The 18,269-nt window shown below is 42.1% G+C and overlaps 2 protein-coding genes across 3 annotated transcripts in view; one reads left to right on the top strand and one right to left on the bottom strand.

Moving 5' to 3' along the window:
* Positions 1–209: 209 nt before the first annotated feature.
* Positions 210–1,641, top strand: LOC137946294 (1-aminocyclopropane-1-carboxylate oxidase-like). Its single transcript, XM_068792532.1, has 3 exons — positions 210–349; positions 475–707; positions 843–1,641. Exons 1-3 carry the CDS (start codon positions 248–250, stop codon positions 1,456–1,458), a joined length of 951 nt encoding a protein of 316 aa, XP_068648633.1. The 5' UTR covers positions 210–247; the 3' UTR covers positions 1,459–1,641.
* Positions 1,642–4,526: 2,885 nt separating this feature from the next.
* Positions 4,527–18,269, bottom strand: part of LOC137945486 (NAD kinase 2, chloroplastic) — a 35,384-nt gene continuing 21,641 nt past the window's right edge. For both annotated transcript variants that reach the window (XM_068791387.1, XM_068791388.1), the window contains exons 7-8: positions 5,437–5,538; positions 4,527–4,997 (exon numbers count right to left, since the gene is read on the bottom strand). In XM_068791387.1, coding sequence (XP_068647488.1) covers positions 4,794–4,997; positions 5,437–5,538 — 306 coding nt within the window. In that variant the 3' untranslated portion in view covers positions 4,527–4,793. The remainder of the gene's footprint in view (positions 4,998–5,436; positions 5,539–18,269) is intronic.

Here is an 18,269-nt window from a genome sequence, read left to right as displayed (position 1 = left end):
GGAGGAGGGTGCTTTTGTTGTGTCTTCTATTGATCAACCATTGACCAGGATTTGATTTGCTTAGATGACATGACACCGTCCAACAGCTCCTGGTAATCGTTTTGTTTTTTAATTCTTGGAGTGAGAGTTGACAAATCCTTAGGTTTCTCCTATAAATACTCAACAGTGTTTCCAAAACGAAACACACCACTGCTCCCACTAAACGGCAGGTTGCTTTCATCTCTCTTCTCCGATCTTCTTCATCCCAATGGCTGTCCCTGTAATCGATTTCTCGAAGCTCGACGGCCCCAAGAGGTCAGAGGTGCTGGCCCAAATCGCGAGTGGGTGCGAAGAATGGGGATTTTTTCAGGTGATTACTGTTTGCTCCTTTCTTAATTCATCTGGGTGCTTTTTCTATTTAATCATAGTATTTAAGGAGAAGAAGAAACCTGGGCATTGATCATAATTCGTATTTTATTTTTGTTGGTTATATAGTTGGTGAACCATGGAATCTCAGAGGAGCTCCTGGATAGAGTGAAGAAGGTTTGCTCGGATTGCTACAAGCTGAGGGAAGAAGGTTTCAAGGACTCCTTGCCTGTCCAGCTTCTGAATGATGTTTTAGATGGAAAGAAGGGAGATGCCCAGAAGCAGCTGAAGAACATCGATTGGGAGGATGTTTTCATTCTCCAGGATGATAACCAGTGGCCTTCTCAACCCCCGGAGTTCAAGTGAGCATTTCTTCTATTCATATTATTAATTTATTTTTTTCTTTCAAGTAGCAAGTTAGATTTGCATATATTCGTCCATGACATGAGTCTCATTCATTAAGCAACGGCATTTGGATGGTGTTCTCCATGTTGCAGGGAGACGATGATGGAATACAGAAAGGAGCTGAAGAAGCTGGCCGAAAAGATGATGGAGATCATGGACGAGAATCTAGGACTAGAGAAAGGGTATATAAAGAGAGCCTTCTGCGGGGGTGAGGAGCCGGAGCACCAGGCCTTCTTCGGCACCAAAGTCAGCCACTACCCGCCGTGCCCCCATCCGGAACTGGTGAACGGACTCCGCGCACACACAGACGCTGGCGGTGTCATCCTTCTCTTCCAAGACGATCAAGTGGGTGGCCTCCAGATGCTCAAAGACGGAGAATGGATCGACGTCCAGCCGGTGCCCCATGCCATCGTGATCAACACGGGCGACCAGATTGAAGTCCTGAGCAACGGCCGGTACAAAAGCGCGTGGCACAGCGTGATGGCCATGCCAAGCGGGAACCGCCGCTCAATCGCCTCCTTCTACAACCCATCCCTCAAGGCCACAATCGCGCCTGCGCCGGAGTTGGTACCCGCAGCGGCTGATCAGAATAATGCAGGAGCTGGAGCTAATTATCCCGAGTTCGTATTTGGCGATTATATGACAGTTTACAGTAAGCAGAAGTTCCAACCAAAGGAACCCAGGTTCCAGGCTGTGGTGTCTATGTAACAGATGGGCGGTTTGTTTAGTTTAAGTACCCTAGCTTTCTTATCTTGACCAAAACATGGTAGCAAAGATAAGTATTCTTAAGGTTTGTCACTGGATTGTATTTCAAGCTTTGCTTTTGTAAATCACCATTAACGTACCTGTTGTTTGTATGCTAATGCTTCTGGTGTTTTCTTATAAAAATGTTGCGACTGAACTTTCTTGACAGTTTCCCCTTTCTCTTTTCATTTGTTTTTCTAGCCTTCGTTGGGTATGAGGATAAACTACTACTAAATCATCTTATTATAAACCAAAGAGTTCCCAAATCAGATACCTGCAAATCAAGTTCATGTAAGTAAATCTCACTAATCTGAGTATTTTTTTACCACCCAGTTGAAAGGAGAGCGAAAATGCCAGAAACGGCGAACCTGAGCGGATATGCTGAAATGTAAAACCCATCCAAATGCCCTTCTATTCGGTTCTGTTACCTGTAAGCTAGTGGGACTCATTTTGCTGGGAAGAAAGACGAAATGACTTCTGTTGTCTCACCACGAAGACATATCCCGACCCAGCAGGCCGTCTTAGTGGGATTCAACATTTTATGACTGCACCTATTAGGTCATACCCAAAAATATGTACCTTTATACTTTCCATCATGTTAAGTTGGGTGTAAGACCCATCTCAAAATGAATAGCCTACTTAGAAAACCTATTTTTTAACTAATAAACTCAAAATCTTTATACTCACTAATCCATGTGGGACTATTGTTTAATAAGCATCTACCCCCTTGTTGTGGAAAAATAAAAGAGAGTAGAAGAGCTACAGAGTTCCATCTGCTTTTCGACTCTCCTATCTCATATTTCATCTCAACTGGGTTTTAGACCAATCCAAACAAAATCATAGTGCTATCCTACAACCTTATCAGTCATTGCTGGATAGAATTGGTCTCAAGGTCCCCAATAACCTAATTTTTATGATGATTAGTAGCCAAAAACTAATCTTGTTCCTTGAAAAGCTTTGGACAAAGTTTTAAGATTATTCTTCGTTTTTGTATCTCAGATATTTTGAATAACAAATCAAAGAATTCAAAATTTTAAGTTAATTAGAATGGAGAAAACAAAAACACTAGTGTTTGACCAACAAGAATGAGCCTTGGAAGATCGAAGCAATTGAAGGAAAAAGTACTAGAAGGCTGACTATTCGAACTTTGTATCAACTATTTAGACAACCTATTCCAAACCTAAGAAATTGCACTAGAAATTCAAGCATTCCAATGGTTGAAGCAAAGAAGTAGGGTTGAAAACCGAAGATCATTTGAATGCATGATTTCAACATTCGAATGCCATATGATCTAGCAGAGAGTAATTCCAACGATGACATGAATAACATTTGAACTGTTCAACCCCAAAAAACTCTAGAGGAAGTTTTTGATCTTTGACTATACCAACATAGGTCTATAAGTGATTTATCATTGTGTTCAACAGCTCACGAAGAAAATTTTTAAGTATTTTTCATGAATTTTAATCGAGTTTTACAAAAGAACAACTTACACAATTCAATTTTTTTTGGTTTTTGAATGTTGAGATATCCCCTAGTTAAGATAGTTTTGCTTCAAACAAGTTGATGATCTGATTGACAAAGTTAATTTTGCACTCCAAAGCTTTGTTTGATTGTAAAACCAATTTGTAGAGTTCGGGTTTGAGGTTTGGAGTCCCTACTCTAACAGTTTCATAAAGAACTAAGTATTTTAGAGCTTTTATATTAAAATTTGTTTGTTTAGCTCCGTTTAGTGCTTGAATCAGTTCTCTTTATTTTAAATTCATCTCATAAATTCTAGCAAGGTTATTTCTACTTGTGGTCTTTGTACCCTTTGATAAGGAAACCTATCCATGGTTTTCTAACGAGTCATTAAGGCTAAAAGTGAGATGCTCCTCAATACATTGTTTAGGTAAATATAGGATTATGTGTAATTTTTTGGCATGAAAGATCTCTAAAAAGTTTTTTTTTTATATGATAATAAACACTAGGTGCTGATTTTGAAATTTAAACGAGCAATAGGAACACTACATGCAAAAAATTGAGCAAGTTAGTAGGAAAGGTGATGATGAAGGATGTAAAATTCTAGGACTTATTCTTATTGAAGCTATAGTAAAGTGCGAAGAAAATAAGAAGGAAAAAGGAGGAAAGAGGAGAAGAGAAGAGAAAAGGAGAGGACATGTGAGAGAAAAAAGGAGGAAAGTGAGCTCCCCCTAAGGCCATACATGACCTCATCTATTAGCTATTATTTTTACGGAAAACTTGTCAGAATTATAAACATGTGTTAGAGCAATGATACGATCATGTTGATCACCATTATTTTGATGATAACAAATGAATAACTTGAAATTATGCTACTAATAGTGTTATCAATGTCTTTTAGAAACATGCCTTCTAATACATATATCACAAAACCTATGCCAAAAACTCAAAACAAAAGAACAATCAATCATGTTGCTGAGTCAAAACCCAAAGCAAAGATACATTAAAGATTGTTATTGAGAAGACGAACTTACAAAAAAAAAAAAAAAAAAAAAAGAACGAAAATTTGAAGACTAAACTCAAAGTCAAATAGAACTTCTCAAGAACTCTACCATATAAGTAGGTACCCAACCAAACTTCAATTTTTAGCACATTTATGTTATGAAACTTTAGAGCATAAATATTTTCAAAATCTTGTTTAACCTATGCATACTAATGGTTAAAACTTATTAGAGACCATTAGGATCAATTTTATCATAATTCTAAACCTAGTTAAAAAAACTGGCAATTGACATGGACGATCATACTATTGGTAATGATCGATCATCCAAAGTGCAAATTGGCGAGCCGTATAGAATATCAACCTAGTAGAATTGATCGATCACCTAGAACTATACCAGAATGAGCTACAAACATGATTGATTGATCATAGGCTCTTTAATCTGTAATCACTGAGAAATATTAGTGGATCATGAGACCCATCAATATTCGAGATTTTGACAGTATTCCCTTCTTCATAATCAAATGAGATGCAAAATGTCAGTTCACTAATCATCTGTTGAAATAATCTGAGAATGAATGGGCAATCAGTGTTAAAATAGGCTGAGAGAATTTTTTTGGATCCATTCAGTTTTCGAAATCAAACGAGCTTTAACTGTACAAATAGAAGTACAGACATAATTGCTGCTGTGATGTACATTCTGAAATATATGAAAAAATGGGAGACCCATTCTTAACTGGGAACCAACTTTGAGGATTATGCATTAGCCTCTTTCCCGTCGTATATGTTGTATTTTGTACAGAAATCTACAGTATTGGTTTTGAGACCCACTTCTCTTACACTATAGGGCCTTTTGATCCAACCGCTCGTTCCAGTTTAGACAGCGGATCAAGCTACGGAACCAATCACCAGTTTGATCAGATTTATTTACTGTTGGTAATGGGTGCTGACTCATACATACCTTAACGGAGTCTCCTCTTGAGAGCTGCTGTCTTCTCTTACCATCAAAAGACACCCATGCATTACTCCTGGTTTCTTCCGGTATCTGTACAACAGCAAAAAGAGGAAAAAATAGGGTCACACTTACCAGTCTATAAATTTTAGAGGCTCTGATACTGGAGATTGCAGTGACCTTCCTTTCCCTAAATGAAGGTGCTCTGAAGCAATAAAAGAACTGAAAACGTTTGATTACAGAACATGTGGCAAATAGGAACAAATAATGGATTAATACCAGGTGAGAGGCAGATATTAGTGAGGAAATCAGATCAGATAGCTCGCTTGTAGGCATGGATGAGCCAGACAGGATAAAAAATTGTTCTCTCTTATTTACCCACTCAATAGGCCACTTGGTAGCTACCAGCAGAACCATACTATATCACCATGGATCCTAAATAACTTTAAAATACCGTGATTTCAAAATGGTCAAATGGGCAAAAAGAAAAAAAAAATCACCACAACATTCATAAATAAAATGCAGCTTATACCTTTAATTCAAACTGGGCAGAATCTGGAAGAATAACAGGCCTAAATGAAAGGGAATGTGGACAAATAGGAGTGAAAAGTATGCACGGTACGTTAGGGTGCACCTGCAAGTAGAAAAAAACAGTTAAAGATGCTCAACAAAATATATGCATAGATCTTATGAATCTCTTGGATCTGAGATTTAGTTTGGTTTTGCTTTCAGTTTCAGTTAAGGAAGAAAAAAAACAAAAGAAGTGCCCTGCAGAAATGGTAATGATCTTCCCCACTTCAATAAATTTCTACCATTTTTTCTTCTTTCTATAGTTATCTGTTCCTGTTCTTCCTTTCTCTAGTCTTTTGCTCACTTGTCTTCTCTATATCTCTTGGTTTTCTGGTAGGCACATGTAAAACAGTTTTAAACTCATTGAAGCTTAAATGTAAGTACCATTTTCTTCCTACTTTTTGAAACTACATTTTTATGTCCCTATTTTCATATACGTATCCTTTCAGTCCAAACGTATATCAGATTACTTGTGGGAACTTTTGCTTTATGATGAGGGTATAATTGTAAATTTTATATATTTTCACTTAGTAATGTAGTAAAACTTTTTTCTACATTTATGACAAGCCGTACCTGTTGAATAGATACTCCAGCTTGAGGACTGTCAAAAACTATTTAGAGATAGTTTAATGTTATGCTTTAGTAAAGAAGGTATAAATATCATTTTGACTTATTTACAATTAAGTTAATGAACTCGAGGATATGACATCCTAATTTTGGTTGAACCTATTACTAACACCAGCTCTCATTTTGCAAAAATCTCCTATTTTTCAGAAATTAATAAATAAGATGACAGTAAACTCTGAGTAGCACAATGGAGCGCACAGGCCCTCCCCCCCCTGGCTCTCACAAACTATTATATGTTTCTTGCTCCTCCAACTCACAAGGTTGCCACCATGCACTATCCCGAGGTAGACTTCCTATCAAGTTTCAACCCAACATTATCAACATCTGAGTACCCCTTTAGTTCAATGTGCCGACTGGACTTATAAAGAAGCCCCATACCTGGAGCCCCTTTTAGATGCTTCAAAATCTTTTGTACAGCCAAAAGATGAGACCTAGATTTTCAATAAACTGACTCACCATAGCTGCAAAGGAAATGTCGAGACTGGTCACTGTGGCATAGAGAAGTTTACCAACTAATCTCCGGTATTCTGTCTTATCTCTCATCAACAAACTCAAATAATCGTGTAAGTTTGGATTGACCTCCATAGGGTATAAACAGGTTTTGCTCCTAGTAGCCCATTCTCCTATAACAAATCTGAAATATATTTCCATTAGGACAACACCACTCCATCCTTGAGCCACTTCTATACCCAGAAAATACCTCAATGGTCCAAGATCTTTTCTTTGAAAGTGTTGTTTTAAATAATATTTTTTCAACACCTACTTTATCACTTTCCGACAAGATGATGTCATCCACATAAACAATCAACACTACAACTCCAAAAGAACATCTATGAACAAACGAGGGATGATCACAACGAATGTGAGATGACTACCCGACTAAACTTCTCAAACCATGCTCTTGGGCTCTGCTTTAACCCATAAATTGCCTTATGTAATTTGTACACTTTGCCAATCTCCCTCTAAGCAACATACCCAGGAAGTTGCTCCATATATACTTTCTCTTGAAGATCTCCATATAAGAAGGCATTCTTGATGTCCAACTAATGTAACTGTCATCTTTTATGTATAGCCATGATAATTAATGTACGAACTAAACTCAGTTGTGCTACAGGAGAAAATGTATCAAAGAAATTTTCACCATAAGTTTAGGTGTATCCTTTGGCAACAAGCCAAGCCTAATAGTGCTTAATAGATCCATCGACATTATACTTCACAGTATACATCCCACGATTGTTGCATCAAGAGGGGGGTCACAAAGACTCCAGCATACCGTTATATAGTAAAGTCTCCATTTCATCATCCATGGCTGCCTTCCACTTGGGACATTTCAAACCTTCCTGCACAATGCGAGGAATAAAGACCAAAGACAAGGAAGAAGCAAAAGATCAAAATAAGATGAGAGGTTATCAAAGGAGATACTTGGAGTTGGAGATAGGATGTCTAGTGCATGCATGAACTCCCTTCCTTAAAGAAATAGTAAGGTCTAATTCATCTTCATCAGGACCATTAGATGTCAGGGGAGATGATGAGGGAAGAAGTGAGGGCTGACCATCTTGTACTTGTTAGGAATTAGATGCCCTAATTCCAAACTAACGAGACTAATAATAATTGTTAAGGAATAGTCCCACATGGATTAGTGAGTACAAAAATCTTGAGTTTATTAGTTGGGAAAGAGGTTTCCTACGTTGGCTAGTCATTTTCGGATGAGCCTTGGACCCAACTTAACATGGTATCAGAGCAGGTACTCATATGTGGATCTGCACCTAAAACTATCTACTTGTGAGCCACACAAGAGGGTCTACACGTGAGGGGGAGTGTTAAAGAATAGTCCCACATGGATTAGTGAGTACAAAAATCTTGAGTTTATTAGTTGGAAAAGAGGTTTCCGATGTTGGCTAGTCATTTTGGGATGGGCCTTGGACCCAACTTAACAATAATAATCACGGAAGAAAGGAAAAGAAAACACAAAAATACAAGGTGAGACTATGTCCTGTCTTCTGCCGTTGCAGTAATCTACTATGAAGATGAAATAGTTTACAAAGAGATCGCACACACTTATAGGTGTTTTTCTCTAACCTCTCTCGGGCCGCAAAAGATGATTCTCCACGATGATGATTAAACCCTAATAGCGGCACCCGAAATATAAAGAGAAAACTAGGGCAACCGCGATACAATAGTGAAATCCCCAAACTGCCCTTAATGATCCGTATACCGACTCAGCGTAAGGCGTTAATTAGGCTCCACAACTTAACAATCTCCTACTTGGAGACTAATTCATCATCAATATCTCCTTTGCAATGGCAACAACTTCTCAATCCTCAGAGAGAAGTCCAACTGAAGTTGCACATAACTTTAGTGTCTCAATCGTAAGTCTTTGTCAACATATCAACCGGATTTTGACTCCCTTGAATCTTCTCAAGTGCTAAGACTCCATCCTCAGAGCCGATCTAATGAAGTGATAGTGCACTTGTATGAGCTTTGTTCTGGCATGATAAACAGGATTCTTTGCTAAATGAATAGCACTCTGACTGTCACAATACAACACATTCTTCCCATGCTTGAGACCTAATTCTTCCTAGAAAGACTGCAACTATATTATCTCTTTGCTGGCTTCGGTTACTGCAACATATTCTGCCTCCATAGTGGAAAGAGCAACTATCTTCTGCAACTTAGAGACCCATCTAACTGCTGTACCACCCAATGTGTCTATATATCTAGTGGTACTCTTCCTGCCATCAATGTCTCCAACCATGTCAGCATCTACATAACCCTATAATCCCAAGTCTGACTTTCTGAAACATAAGGCTGAGTCTACAGTTCCACTTCACTGCTTCCTAATGTTGTTTACCCGGATTACTCATGTATCTACTCACAACTCCCACTGCATGGGCTATGTCTGGTCTAGTGCACACCATAGCATACATGAGTTTGCCAATAGCAGAAGCATACGACACATTGGCCATGTAGGCTCGCTCCTGCTCTGTAGAAGGTGGCTGCTCCTTAGATAGCCTAAAGTGACAAGCCAAAGGAGGACTCACTGGTTTTGCATCATTCATGTTGAATATGCTCAACACCTTCTTCACATATTCTTCTTGTGATAGTTTCAAGACATCAATATCCCTAATCATCCTCATCCCAAGGATTTGTTTTATAGTACCCAAATTCTTCATTGCAAACTTCTTGGACAACTCCTTTTTCAACTTATCTATTTCCTGTTTGCAAATAACTGCTATCAACATGTCATCAACATATAGCAATAGGATGATGTAGGAATCAGCAGAGTTCTTCACATAATAGTAATGATCCGCCTGACACATCAAGAAACCCATTACTACTTATAAATGTGTCAAACTTCTTATACCATTGTCTTGGAGCTTGTTTAAGACCATACAAGCTTTTTTCAAGTTTGCACACCATTTTCTCATATCCTTGTACTTTGAAACCCTATGGCTGCATCATGTAAATTTCTTCCTCTAAATCACCATGAAGAAAAACTGTCTTTACATCAAACTACTCTAAGTGCAAGTGTTCATTTGCCACTAATCCAAACATTGTTCTAATAGTAGTCAATTTTACTATTGGAGAGAAAATCTTAGTGTAGTCAATGCCTTTTTTTGTTGAAAGCCCTTGACCACCTTTTTGTTGAAAGCCCTTGACCAGCAGTCTTGCCTTGTCCCACTTGCTGCCATCCTGTTCATCTTTTATTTGGTACACCCATTTATTCTGCAAGGCCTTCCCTTTTGGTAATTCGGTTAACTGCCATGTCTGATTGGATAACAATGAATCCATTTCATCCCGCATGGCCAACTCCTCATAACTCTCTGGTTCACTTTTATCAATCAAAAGAATATAATTCAGTGCAAGGGAGTACCTCTATGGTGGTCTGCTAGTTCTGGCAGATCTCCCGAGTTCGGTCACAGGAATGTTCGGATTTACTTCTAGGGGTATGTTTTCCTGGTCTTCCTGAGTAATATTCTCCATCTCAATAACTGGAAGATCTCTCAACTGAATCACTTCAGACTTCTTGGCTTCATTACTTGTGCTCTCAGACTCTGTTCTCAACTTGTCCTTATAAAGGGCACCTTCATTGAAGATCACTTGCTCTTGATAACCTTACAACTTTGGTCATCCCAGAAGTGATAACCAAACTCGGTACACCCACAGCCAATAAAGAAGCATATTTTAAATTTAGTAACAAGATTACTTCTAATAGCATAATTAATGTGAATATAAGAAATACAACAAAAAACGTTCAAGAAAGAAAAGTTTTACCTCTTTGCCGCTCCAAACCTCTTTTGGTATTTTGCAATCCAATGGTATTGAAGGACCTCTATTGATCAAATAGGCAACGATGCTAATAGCCTCAGACCAGAACATCTTTAGCAATCCCGCATGTAATCTCATGCTCCTAACACTCTCGCTCATCCTCTCACTTACACCTTTCTGTTGAGGTTTTGCAGGAATGGTCTTCTTTATCTTGATTCCATTATCAGCACAGTACCGCTTGAAATCATCATCTATGTATTCTCCCCTATTATCAGACTGCAGGCACTTCACCTTCAAATATGTCTCATTCTCAACCATTGCTCTCAATCTCTTGAAGGTATCAAAGACATTAGATTTCTTTTTCAGGAAATAAACTCATACCTTTCTGCTTGCATCTTCAATAATTGTCACATAGTAGTTAGAACCACTAAGGGAGGTAACAGTTGAAGGCCCCCACACATCTGTGTGAACCAACTCCAACTTTGTTGTCTTTTGCTCCTTTCTAGCCTTAGAAAAGCTAACCCTTTTCTGCTTGCCAAAGATATAGCCTTCACACAAACTTTTATTTACAGTTTTCAACCCTGGTAGCTTCCCTTTGGATTGAAGCACTTTCGTTCCCCTCTCACTCATGTGACCGAGCTTATAATGCCATAAATCAGAATTAGTAACAGCATCAGCAATTGCAACATAGTCTCTGCAACTGGAAGTAATGTAAAGAGTTCTAGTTTTAACTCCTCGAGCAACAACCATAGCTCCCTTAGTGACTTTCCAAGCAACACCATTAAAAGTCACATTATGACCTTCATCATCAAGCTGCCCTACGGAGATCAGATTACGCATTAGTTTGGGTAGATGTCTCACCTTGTGAATTTTGCACAGTGACCCGTTTGACATCCTCAAACTGACATTACCAATACCAACAATATCCAAAGGTTCTCCATAAGCAAGATACACTTTCCCATGATCTCATGGTGTACAGTGGTGTGAAAAGAACCTCCTGAATCTAACACCCAAGAGTCAATAGGGCTATCAACTGACAAGAGTAAAGCATCTTGTACTTCTTCAGTCACCGCAATTATAGCATCATTTTTCGTTTCATCCTTTTTTGGTGTTCTACAGTTCTTCTTTATGTGACCAAACTTACCACAATACCAACATTCCACATTCCTTTCGAATTTGGACTTGCTTCTTCCATTCCTTGACTTCCCTCTACCGTTGCCCTTGTTGGAATTCCTCTCAAAGTTCTTGCCCCTAGTATCGACACTTAGGGCAGAATTAGGGGTCGACGATTCTCTGGACTCCTTTCTACGAACTTCTTCAGCAAAAATGGTATCCCAAACACCATTAAAGATCAACTTCCCGTTGCCTACAGAGTTGTTGACCGCAGCCCTCATAGTCTCCCAACAATTTGGCAGAGACGCATTAGGGAGGTAACAGTTGAAGGCCCCCACACATCTGTGTGAACCAACTCCAACTTTGTTGTCTTTTGCTCTTTTCCAGCCTTAGAAAAGCTAACCCTTAGAAAGGGGGAGGGGGGGCAACTACCAAAATGGGTATCAACCATAATTGGCCAATGATCAGAGACGACTCTATTGAACACTTTGCCGGAGACGTTGCTGTAGAGCTGAAGCCAATTATTGCTGGCTAAGAATCAGTCCAGCTTTGAGAGGATAGGGGGCTGCCTGCCATTTGATCAAGTGAAGGTCTTCCCAAATAGGGCAATCTCATCCAGGTCCCAACTACCAATAAAATCAGCAAATAGCCTCATGGAGGTTGTGATTCTCTAGGGTGGCGGGGATTTCTCGTGGCAGAAGCGAGTGACATTGAAGTCACCCACAAGCATCAGAGGAATAGGTCACATCTGACAAGTCCTCAATAGGTCCTCCCAATATAGGTGGCGCTCATGGTGTTTGGTAGGGCCGTAGACACCAACTAGGCACCAAATGTTCCCCGAACTTTTGTCTTGCAGCTTGATGCCAAGGGAGTAAGAGCCACAACAACGATCAAGCACTCAGTAGTACTGGTGTCCCACATCAGTAGGATACCGCATGCCGATCCCACTGAAGCCCAATCAGGCTCCTTTAGGTGCCACAACTCACGGATGTATCCAAGGGGTAGAGAAAAGCCACCTTGGTTTCTTGGAGAACAACAACATTTGCCTTGGTAGAGGCAAGGAGGTCCCAAATGGAGGCGCGGCGACGCATGGACCCAATTCCATGGACATTCCAGGAGAGAATAATCATTGATCATTATACATCTTCTTTGACTTCTCAAATGGGTGGTTATCTCCCGAGAGAGGCTCAGTGAAGACAGTGCCCATCACCTTGGCAAGTTCCACTATCTAGGCCCAGGTTTTTGGGTCGTATTCGTGTTGTTCTGACTGGAGAGCTGCCACAAACACTTGAGCTCGTTCACTCGGCTCTGGAATGATGAAATCTCCCGTCTCTGGGTTGCAGAGGTATCGAATGGTGGCACAGGGTCCTCCCTGTAGAAGTTGTCTTTGCTGACCTCTAGCTCAGCGTTGGTAGGTTACAACAGGAGGGGGAGAATTGTTTTGCCTGAGGGCACGAGGAGCACGCTCACTATTTTCAGACTCTGTGTCGGAGAGGTAATTTTCAGGGAGGAGATTTCTCCAAGGGGGGGGAGGTGGGGATGAGGGTAAGGTTATTTCTAGAGTTAAGACAAAGGGGTGAACAACATCTGGATCTGGGCCAAGGATATTTTTTGTGGGGGATTGGGGTGAGTGGGTGGGTGAGTGATGTGTCGGATAAGTGGGGGGGAATGCCGGGGGGTCTGCGAGTATAGTTCCCATGCCAATTATAAAGCTGCCTAGGGAGGATCACATCTGCTGGGAGGGGGCAGAGTCGAGAGGTGCACTTCCCAACGTATTGACTGGCTGTGTGATTTTTCGACGTTTGAATATGCTTTCGGGGACTACATCTCTAAAATCATCCATCACAACCATGCTGATACGGATCCAATATCGTGCTTTATCCACCATAACGCATTTGAAATATTGCCCTTCACATGGGTGAAGAGGATTGATGAGGATTCGGGCCTCATGCAGATGGTGCCAATGCTCCGTGAGTGGGTCCAAAGCAATGATAGAGCGAAACTCAGACACGACTCTTGAAAAGACCGAGTTCTACCATAGCTCGACAGGAAGCCCCGTAACTGTGACCCATTGGCCGTACTAGCTGGAGGGTGCCGAGGGGAGCCACTCTGAGACCCCGATGATGCCAGAGCTGGTGTGGGTGTGATGGCAAGAGCCGCAGAAGACTCCTGCTGGGTTCCGAAATGAATAAGCCAAGTTTGGGGACTGAGATAGGAGATTCTGGGAGTGTAAGGGAGGTGTAGTTCGTCAATCAGCCAAAGAAGAATGCTGAATTTGATGACGTCGGGGGATGTTTGGACGAGAATGGAGCGAGTCAAAATTCTACGCCCGTCAAGGAGAAGGTTCGGTGGAATTTTCAAGTGTTTCTGTGGGACCAAAGCGGGGGGGGGTTGGTGTTGCTGGGTTGCTGGGAGAAGAGGTGGAAATCTTACTCTGGCATCACCGGGGCGGATTGGCGCTTCTGCTATGTCTAGCACCGGGAAGAGGCTCTGGAGTGCAACGGTTAGCTCATTCCAGCCAAAACCAGAGTTTGTGGCCTCGGGTATGAATAATCTGGCTAAAATGGAGGTTTCTCTTCTAAGGGTGACCAGACATTCCCAGCGACCACGGAAGGTAGTCACCGAGAAGAAGAAAATCGAGTCCCGTGACCAGAGTTCACGGGATTTCTCAGTTTCTGTGGTAGCTTTCTGGAACTAAAGCTTGAAGTTGTGGATCGCTTCTACTGGGATGCAGATGAATGAAAGTTTTGATCCGTCGGCTGAGGAGATACGGATCACCGAACCTGATTTTCAGACGATTCTCTCGACGGTAACTCTGCATTTTCCGTGCTAAAGCGGAAAAGACTATTTCGCTTCTTCCGACGAGAAACCGTCGTCCAACGAGCTTCGTATTCCTCTGTCAGAGCCTCAGAAAGCTCGTCGGAGCGGTGGCAAGACGGATCTGACCGTCTGTGGGTTTTTCTTCCTCGCCGTGGAGAGACATTTCCTCCATTTCTTCTCGTCGCAGCATCGTCGAGTCTTCTACTAGCGTCAGAAAGGCTCGCCGTAGCCTTGCCAGAGTGGTGGTGGTCGTCGGGGGTGGTACGGTCACCGGGCGTAGGGATGATGACCGTCAGGGGAGCTCTCTCTCTCATTTTGGGGGGTTTTGGCACACGTTAGTAGTTTCGAAATAAACGGGGCACGATATGATCGCTAACGACACACGTTACGATTGTTAACGGCGCACGTTAAGCGAAAAAATTGCCTAAATCGCTCATCCTGTGCACTCGGTCACTATGAGAAAAATAGAATAAATATAAAAAAATGTGGGACTAATCCTTAACACTCCCCCTCATGTGTAGGCCTCTTTTGTGGCTCTACAAGTGGATAATTTGGGTTGAGGCCCACAAATGAGTACCTGCTCTGATACCATCTTTGGCCTCAAGTGCTGCCTCCAACACCCGGCTCTTGGAACCGCTCCAGATGAATTGATCTTGCTTCCTTGCGTCCAGCCCTGACATAACCATTATCACCCGACCTCCTACTACCAATTCGGAGGATCATGATTAGTTTGGAGAAGATACCTCGCTAGGACATAGCCCTTGTAAAAAGTTGCGCACATACTTAATGTGTTAAATGCATATTGATCTGGGCGACCTACAACCAGAAACCCTCCTCTCCACAATGCAAAAATCCTTTCCAGTTTCTCAATGTACAAAGCTTACTAGATGGCTGCATTCATGATTACATGTTTGAGGAAAGTGTGTCCTTGCTCCTGAGAGAGAGTTGGTTTGTGCCTTTGCAACTGTAGACTCAGGTAGATACATATGAAGAAGGAGAAGAGATCTACTACCAATATGACTATCATTTAGGAGAAGAACACGATGATATAGAAGAATGCTATTATATCAGTAGTTCATCGACCCTCTGAATTGGTAATAGGAGGTGGGGAGATAATGGTTATGTTAGGGTTGGACGCAAGGAAGCAAGGTCAATTCATCTGGAGAAATTCCAAGAGTCGAGTGTTGGAGGTTGCACTCGAGACCAAACAAGGTATCAGAGCACATACTCATATGTTGACCTCCACCCAAATTATCCACTTGTTCGATCAAAAGAAGCCTACAAATAAGGTGGAGTGTTAAGGAATAATCCCACGTGGATTAGTTAGTACAAAGAACTTGAGTTTATTAGTTGGGAAAGAGTCTTCCTAAGTTGGCTAGTCATTTTGGGATGAGCCTTGGACTACTTCAGTCCCAGTGTCTCCAAGTGTTGTTTTCGTGGCGTTGGGTTGCTGGGAGGAGAGGTGGAAATCTTATTCTGACATCACCGGGGCGGATTGGCGCTTCTACTGTGTCAACCGCCGGGGATAGGCTCTGGATTGCAGCGGCTAGCTCATTCCAGCCAAAACCCGAGTTTGTGGCCTCAGGTATGAATAATCTGGTTAAAAAGGTGGTTCCTCTTCTGTGGGTGACCCGACATTCGCGGCGACCACGAAAGGGAGTCACCAAGAAGAGGAAAATCGAGTCTCGTGACAAGAGGTCATGGAATTGCTCAATTTCTGTGGTAACTCTCTCGAACTGAAGCTTGTAGTTGTGGATCGCTTCTACTAGGACGCAAATGAATGAAAGTTTTGATCCGTCGGCTTAGGAGATACGGATCACCGAACCTGATTTTCGGACGATTCTCACAACGATAACTTTGCATTTTCCATGTTGATGCGGAAAAGACAATTTTGCTTCTTCCAACGAGAGACCATTGTCCAGCGAGCTTCGTATTCCTCCATCAGAGCCTCAGAAAGCTCGTCGGAGCGATGGCGGGACGGATCCGACCGTCTGTAGGTTTTTCTTCCTTGTCGTGGGGAGACATTTCCTCCATTTCTTCTCATCGCAGCATTGTCGAGTCTTCTACCAGCGTTGGAAAGGCTCGCGGAAGCCTTGCCTGAGCAGCGGTGGTCGTCGGGGGTGATCGGGTCGCCGGCCGTTGGGACGATGACCGTCGAGGGAGCCCTCTCTCTCATTTTGGGGGTTTTGGCACACATTAGCAGTTTCGAAATCAACGGTGCACGATATGATCGCTAACAGCACACGTTAAGATCGTTAACGGCGCACGTTAAGCCAAAAAATCACCTAAATCGCTCCTCTCGTGCACTCGCTCACTATGAGAAAAATAGAATAAATAAATGTGGGATTAATCCTTAACACTCCCCTCATGTGTAAGCCTCTTTTGTGGCTCTACAAGTGGATAATTTGGGTTGAGACCCACATATGAGTACCTGCTCTGATACCATCTTTGGCCTCGAGTGCTGCCTCCAACACCCGTCTCTTGGAACCGCTCCAGATGAATTGATCTTGCTTCCTTGCGTCTAGCCCTGACATAACCATTATCACCCGACCTCCTATTACCAATTCGGAAGATCGTGATTTGTTTGGAGAAGATACCTCTCCAGGACATAGCCCTTGTAAAAGTTTGCGCGCATACTTACTGTGTTAAATGCATATTGATCTAGGCGACCTACAACCAGAACCCTCCCTGTCCACAATGCAAAAATCCTTTCCAGTTTCTCAATGTACATCACTCATTAGATGACTGCATTCATGATTACATGTTTGAGGAACGTGTGTCCCTGCTCCTTAGATCGAGCTGGTTTGTGCCTTTGCAACTGCAAACTCAGGTAGGTACATATGAAGAAGGAGAAGAGATCTACTACCAATATGACTATCATTGAGGAAAAGAACACAATGAAATAGAAGAATGCTATTATATCAGTAGTTCATCGACCCTTCGAATTGGTAATAAGAGGTGGGGAGATAATGGTTATGTTAGGGTTGGACGCAAGGAAGCAAGGTCAATTCATCTGGAGAAATTCCAAGAGTCGAGTGTTGGAGGTTGCACTCGAGACCAAACAAGGTATCAGAGCACATACTCATATGTTGACCACCACCCAAATTATCCACTTGTTCGATCAAAAGAAGCCCACAAATGAGGAGTGTTAAGGAATAGTCCCACATAGATTAGTTAGTACAAAGAACTTGAGTTTATTAGTTGGAAAAGAGTCTTCCTAAGTTGGCTAGTCATTTTGGGATGAGCCTTGGACTACTTCAGTCTTAATGTCTCCAAGTGTTGTTTTGGTGGCGTTGGGTTGCTGGGAGGAGAGGTGGAAATCTTATTTTGACATCACCGGGGTGGATTGGCGCTTCTGCTGTGTCAACCACCGGGGAGAGGCTCTGGATTGCAGCGGCTAGCTCATTCCAGCCAAAACCCGAGTTTGTGGCCTCAAGTATGAATAATCTGGCTAAAAAGGTGGTTCCTTTTCAGTGGGTGACCCGACATTCCCGGCAACCACGGAAGGGAGTCACCAAGAAGAGGAAAATCGAGTCCCGTGACCAGAGTTCACGGGATTGCTCAGTTTCTGTGGTAACTCTCTCGAACTGAAGCTTGCAGTTGTGGATCGCTTCTATTGGGACGCAAATGAATGAAAGTTTTGATCCGTCGGCTTAGGAGATACGGATCACCGAACCTGATTTTCGGACGATTCTCACAACGGTAACTCTGCATTTTCCGTGTTGATGCGGAAAAGACAATTTCGTTTCTTCCAAAAAGAGACCGTCGTTCAGCGAGCTTTGTATTCCTCCATCAAAGCCTCAGAAAGCTCGTCAAAGTGGTGGCTGGACGGATCCGACCGTTTTTGGGTTTTTCTTCCTCACCGTGGAGAGACATTTCCTCCATTTCTTCTCGTCGCAGCATCGTCGACTCTTCTACCGGCGGCAGAAAGGCTCGCGGTAGCCATGCCTGAGTCACGGTGGTCGT

The sequence above is a fragment of the Aristolochia californica genome, unplaced genomic scaffold (assembly GCF_029961685.1).
Source record: "Aristolochia californica isolate CCGP_79_NKW_82.1479 unplaced genomic scaffold, dmAriCali1.0.hap1 SCAF_12, whole genome shotgun sequence".
Classification (NCBI taxonomy): domain Eukaryota; kingdom Viridiplantae; phylum Streptophyta; class Magnoliopsida; order Piperales; family Aristolochiaceae; genus Aristolochia; species Aristolochia californica.
Note: the sequence above shows the minus strand (reverse complement) of the source record. Positions and strands in the feature narration are given on the sequence as shown.

Coding starts and splice junctions, on each gene's coding strand:
- LOC137946294 (XM_068792532.1), top strand. CDS start 248: ATGGCTGTCCCTGTAATCGATTTCTCGAAGCTCGACGGCCCCAAGAGG. Junction 350..474: donor AAGAATGGGGATTTTTTCAG/GTGATTACTGTT, acceptor TTGGTTATATAG/TTGGTGAACCATGGAATCTC. Junction 708..842: donor TCTCAACCCCCGGAGTTCAA/GTGAGCATTTCT, acceptor TCCATGTTGCAG/GGAGACGATGATGGAATACA.